Source organism: Ptychodera flava, chromosome 3 (genome assembly GCF_041260155.1).
Source record: "Ptychodera flava strain L36383 chromosome 3, AS_Pfla_20210202, whole genome shotgun sequence".
Classification (NCBI taxonomy): domain Eukaryota; kingdom Metazoa; phylum Hemichordata; class Enteropneusta; family Ptychoderidae; genus Ptychodera; species Ptychodera flava.
The window spans coordinates 30,513,881-30,519,666 of NC_091930.1; the positions used below are offsets into that span (position 1 = coordinate 30,513,881).

Consider the following 5,786-nt stretch of genomic DNA (forward strand, 5'->3'; position numbering starts at 1 on the left):
AAAGGAGGTGCTTTATTGCTGTAACAATAAGGGCTCTAAGCACCCCACACCAGTAACAGGAAATAGAAGAAAAGAACATGGGAACGAGGAAAAGGGTGGGTTATAAAATGTTCACATAACTGCCGCCGCAAAAGTGGGCGGAAAACATTAACACTAGGAACCATAGTAATATATGCTACCAAAAGCACTACAGAGGGCGCTATGCCAATACAGTCATGCAAGTCCATAAATTAACCAAATTTACGACAATATCTGTCTAAAATTTTACAAAATTGTTCAGAAATTGCTAATTTCAAAAAGTGAGCTGATCTGTTCCAACGCTATTGATTATACTGAGGTTACATAAAGATCTAAAGTAGTCATTTTCAAACCCTGACATTTTGCTTTAGATGATATTTGAAGTATTCATGAACATGTTTTCAGTTTTTGTCTGTAATGCAATTTGGCAATTATGTTTCCTTAGGATATATCTTGTTGTAAAGTGATGCTGCTTTGTTTATTTTGCCGATGTAGTTTTCATCTAGCGTCAAAATGTTCTTTTTTGCAGTGCTTCGTTCATACCGATATCCAATGAAATAAAAGTTAGTGTTTATTAATTTCCAATCGTTCATTCCAATCACTTAGTTTCGTAACAATTTTCCTTTGCAGCCTTCTTATAGTCTGGAGTGTCAGCACATGCCTTTTTAACGTCTATGAAATCCTGAAATGAAAGTATTGCTAAACGCTGTTGATAGTTCTAACATAGTATTACGTTGAGGGGAAAATTATAAACCATTTCTTTTTTTGCAAATAAATACATTTTATTGCCGTTGAGTTTCTGTACTTCAACTAATGTGCCGGATACAAAAAGGCACCGCTTTTTGTCAGAATTAGAGCTAATAAGTGTCGCTTGATATTCTACCATCACTTGTAAGATCCGAATAATTTATTTTAAAAATTTAAGTAAGGCTATTACAGCAGTTACCTGTCTACTCTTGGCCATGCTTCCAAGTTCAGTGGCGAGTTGGGAGAAGGCGGTCGCTCGGATTTGTTTTCAGACCAGCACCTTGCCATGACGGAGTACCTATCGGCGAGGGAAAGTCTTATGTTATGAAAAGCGCGGATGCCCAGTTATCGCTCTTTTTCCTTATTTGAGAACGTCCTGTTCACACACGAAAATAATTTCATGTTTTGATCAGTACAGCACAATTTATGTCCAACTTGCAATCCACTCCATTAAGGGGGTTGGTCTTTACTTGAGTTGAAGGGGAGTAAAAACCTCGTAGACTTTTCGAAAAAAAAAATTCATTTCAGCTAAAACAGTAGATAAAAAAAAACTAGAGATATATTAAAAATGAGAAAACGAGATATTTCTGCCACTGTTACATGTTGTTGTGCTTGTTATACTTGCACCTTTTGGACCTGAGGCTATATATCTGACAGTAAGTTTGCACTTGGGCTGGTAACTTAGAGTTTGCAAAAGTATAACGAAAACCGGACAGATTACGTGAAACTTTAAATACTTTGTCAAAAGTAATGAAGGATGTGAAATTGTATAAGTAGGCCTACACTTTGGTTTTTCCATATCGGTTGTTTGTCTGTTCATTTGGTGCTGCAAACATATTATGGTCTTCGACTAACTAAATCTGTGACAGCGGTTGATCTATACATCATCAGGTGCTGATATGTCGGCGGTTATTACTTACAGTTTAGCGTCACAATAAACTGGTCTCTTCATCCGATATCCCTTTGAAATAAAATCATTCACCTTCATCACATTTTTTGGCTGTCGGGTTATGGGTCTTACCTTTTTCCATCAAAAAGTGGAAAAAATAATAATAATCAAAGATGACGCAAAATGGGACCACTGCAAATGAAACACGGTCGTGATACAAAATATGTGGACAGAGGACTTCGGTGTACATAGTGCATGGCAGCACATGAAAGGAAACAACTTTCTAATATCTGCAATATATTTGTTTGGCTACATCTATGTCACGAGCGAGTAATCGCACGAATCAATCAATTCCCTGATCTCGCAAATAAACAAAGCAAGACAAATACAACATGATTTGTAATCCAGCGTGTTTGTTATACGAGAACGAACATTATTCCCTCACTGGAGATCTTGGCATACCGATTTTGTATGTCCGCAGTTTATTAAGCAAGCCAACCAATTCAGGATACTGAATATTCACCTTATCACGCTGCACGTTCAAAATTTTGGTGATACTTTTGAGACTACGCTTACCTAACGTAGTGATCTCCCACAATACAATGCCAAAGGACCAGACGTCACTCATCGTTGAATACTCCCCCGAAAAAAGTGTTTCCGGTGCAAACCATCGTGTTGGCAGGCGTATCTTACGCTGAAACGCGATTGATGTCGACTAAGAATCATGATAACTAGTAACCCTCTTCATGACAGTCAAACTGATAACATATATGCAAAGTTTCAGGCGCCCCTTCAGACCGGTCTATAAATGCCATTTGTTTTATTTATTTATACGGCATATGCAACGTCGCATATGAGACAGAAATTAACCATAACATCCCAGAAGCGATATAAACAAATGTAACAGTTCTAAACGTTTTGATAACCCCTATCCTTTGCTTCTGTGTGTTTGTTTGATTGACATTTACGTTGTTCGAATGACCAATTTCATGTGTCAATATTAATTAACAATCTATTCACAAGACCATTACATCAATAATGCAAAGTGAAACACAATATATTACGAAATATTTGTTTACCTCTTTAACTCTGATAGCTTCAATGTCTTTGTCACCTCTGAGACCGATATTTGACAACTTACAGGTGCGCTTGTCGTTCGTCAGAAGAACCGTCTTAGCTGCAAGCTCCCCGTGTACAAACTGTATTCATTAAAGGGTTAAATATATTAAAATTTCCATAACGCAATCTACCTAATTGCAGGAGAATTGTCAAGAGACAAAGAATCGATTTCAATATGTATCTAATGAAAAAAAAACACATAGCACCGATTCTGCAGGTTACAAATTGTATACTGTGACGGTTGATGCTTCAGCATGATTCAAATAACTTCAAGCAGGAATTTAATTCATGAAAAGATGCATTCGCGCAGGCAGAAATGAAGAAATGGATGAGGTTATACTCACTGGAGGCAAAGTTGGCGATGCTTTGCAAAAAATTATTAGAAATACTAACCGACTTAGATGCGAGATACTGCATCCCGATAGCAATCTGCCGTCCAAAAGAGACGAGATCTTTACTTTTGATAACCCACTTCATTAGGGCTGCGTTCGCGTAGTCACTCGTCCTTTCTCGCCGATAATCTCGCAGGTACTTCAGTAGGTTTCCTTGACCCATTAACTCCATGATGACGTAAATGGGTTCTGCAATGACATTTTTAGACAGTTTTGAATTTTCACATATTGCAATCAGACCGTCACGGTGGACTATTAGAACAAAGAATGGACAAGCGTCCATAATACGTTGTAGGTTTAAGGTAGTGTGCGCTTTGACATTAAAAGACTTTAACTGTAGCTCAAATTTCCACTAAGGAATTTTCAGCCATTCACATTCAAAATCAAGAATAAAAATCGGGGTTCACCGTGCAAATTTTGGTCCTATAGAGAAACAAGCTACCCAAGATATAACGATATTTGAAATTCAAAATGGCTGTCATCCCTGTATTAACTCTGCGGAGAAAAAACAACATTCCGATTTTCAAAAAGACTATACGGTGTGAAAGTTTTTTTCATCAAAAGGCTTCAAAATTAACCCCTAAACGTTGAAGATCAGATAAAAATGAAAAGTTTGAGATTCCAAACAATATTTCCCGAGCAGCATCCTACCTTAAGTTTACCTCCGTTTCCATCATGCTGTAAACTATCTAAATGAAAACATGATGGTTATGCAAGCGAAACGTTTTATATTTATGACGTTTAGATATTCCCGTTAAAGGGAGCATATTCGCTGGTGAACGCAAGGGGATGGCAGAAGAACTTTAAACAGATATGCAATTGAATGATAAAAAAGTGTGTACAACCTGAATAAGGTATACACACAAAACAATTACAGTATCGATACAAGATTTGACAAGATAACCTTTGTTTGAAGTGTTAAATCAAAGACTTTCTATCAGTTTAATCTTTCAATTTCTCAGTCTAGGGGACTTAAAATCATAGTTTTGTCGTCGAGCTTTGTACCCTCCCTAACCTTTGTTTGTTGAGGGAAGGAGGTTAAACTTAAACAGAATATATTTCGATTGCAACTCATATTTTATGATAATCCAGGATCCTTTCCATTGATAGCAGCTAACAACCAAGGTTCCCTATAGACAACTACCTTCTTCCGTACAGCAACCAAGAAGGGGTAGTATATTCCTGTGTGGTTCAATACGCTGCAGTATTTTCAATTCTGCCATCAGTCTTCTTTTGTCATCAACAGAGGTACCGTCTATGAACAAGACACAGAAGAGTACTCATATCAGTAAAAAAGTGTATTGAAAATGACCACCTTAGGGGGAGTCGACGTAGTGTTGGCAGGCAGATATGTGGATTGGTTATGTTAGCGCAGTGAATTATTTTCAATTAGCTAGATAATTAGAGACCACTAGCCTTCTAGCTATCCTGCTAGGAAGCTAGTTAGATAGATAGATAGATAGATAGATAGAGATGAATAGTTTGATAGATCGATAATTAGTCAATAAATTTAGACTGGGTAACGCATTGTTTGATTGATTGCTTTTTATTTGGTTCATTGATTGACTGAATGGCTGGGGGACTAATTGATAGATTGATGGATCGATTGATCGACTCATGGATATATATTTATCATTTACTTCATAAGATACCCAGTGGGAGGCAGGTGGTTGCTTTGATATTGTTCGGCTAAGATGGTCGGCAAGAAGTTCATACTAGTGCTTTCGAAATACCTGCACGTTCGATAAAGGTGGGATGAACATAAATTTAACAGGTATAGGAAGGAGGACAGAAGAAAGACAATTGTTACGATTAGACAGCAAAACGACCTCACATAGAAAAAAAAACAACGAAACAAACAAACCTTTGACGGTCTTTACAGCCACCACTTGTCATGCCACTCTTACCGGCAATTTCAGACGCCGTGGCCATGTTCACTTTTCCAACGATCCTGTGCCGATGATTTGTGACATTCGAACGTGCTCACGTGGAAATTCGTGGAAGCTTTCGCTGAGTTTCATGTAATGTCGGCTGTACCAGGCTGACAGAATGTGTGCATGCGATTCAAAAAACGAGCAATGACGTACGTTGTTGCGGGTACGATGCTAAAAACACTATCCACATCAATGATTGCATCGTTACGGCAAAAAAAAAAACACTGTACAAAATCTGTACATTGAAATCATAACATGTATCGAATAGAACTTTCCGTAAGCTGGCATCTCTTCATTAAATTCAGATAAGGCGATGATAACAAATAGCATAAACGACGGCATAGAAAATCTGGAGATGGTTTGGAAAAAATAACAACAACGAAAACAACAAAAACAAAACAAGCAAACGTCGCAACTTTACGACTGTCGCGTATCAAGTTGATGGTAAAGAGAAGAGTGTTGTACTGTTCAAAATGGGTACCTAGTTGTGTCTTTTTTCACATATATTACATAGTGGATGTTTTACAAAGACTAGTGATAGAATGTAAACAAACAAACGTTTTTCAAATGAAATATGTTTTCATCTTACAGGTGAAGAGATTATAAATAAGAATAATTTGGACTGACCTTCTCTGACTCGGTGGAACACAAGTCCTGATAATGACCTCCATCTTTATTTCTGCCCTG

General features: G+C 37.4%; 1 protein-coding gene and 1 long non-coding RNA gene across 3 annotated transcripts; both read right to left on the reverse strand.

Moving 5' to 3' along the window:
- Positions 1-276: 276 nt before the first annotated feature.
- Positions 277-1,772, reverse strand: LOC139126152 (uncharacterized). The gene is made up of 3 exons (XR_011550487.1): positions 1,686-1,772; positions 965-1,063; positions 277-700 (listed from the first exon to the last, which is right to left on the reverse strand). It is a non-coding gene; the product is annotated as an uncharacterized lncRNA (long non-coding RNA).
- Positions 1,773-1,834: 62 nt separating this feature from the next.
- On the reverse strand, positions 1,835-5,786 carry LOC139126160 (tyrosine kinase receptor Cad96Ca-like). 2 transcript variants are annotated; one of them, XM_070692210.1, is made up of 6 exons: positions 5,727-5,786; positions 5,030-5,206; positions 4,310-4,420; positions 3,167-3,354; positions 2,734-2,853; positions 1,835-2,348 (listed from the first exon to the last, which is right to left on the reverse strand). In XM_070692210.1, exons 3-6 carry the CDS (start codon positions 4,386-4,388, stop codon positions 2,088-2,090), a joined length of 648 nt encoding a protein of 215 aa, XP_070548311.1. In that variant the 5' UTR covers positions 4,389-4,420; positions 5,030-5,206; positions 5,727-5,786; the 3' UTR covers positions 1,835-2,087. The 2 variants fall into 2 exon arrangements, with proteins under 2 accessions (XP_070548311.1, XP_070548319.1); XM_070692218.1 differs by lacking the exon at positions 5,727-5,786 and having other exon boundaries at positions 5,030-5,319.

Coding starts and splice junctions, on each gene's coding strand:
- LOC139126160 (XM_070692210.1), bottom strand. CDS start 4,388: ATGGCAGAATTGAAAATACTGCAGCGTATTGAACCACACAGGAATATA. Junction 2,854..3,166: donor AGTATCTCGCATCTAAGTCG/GTTAGTATTTCT, acceptor TAATGAATACAG/TTTGTACACGGGGAGCTTGC. Junction 2,349..2,733: donor AAGCTATCAGAGTTAAAGAG/GTAAACAAATAT, acceptor ATCGCGTTTCAG/CGTAAGATACGCCTGCCAAC.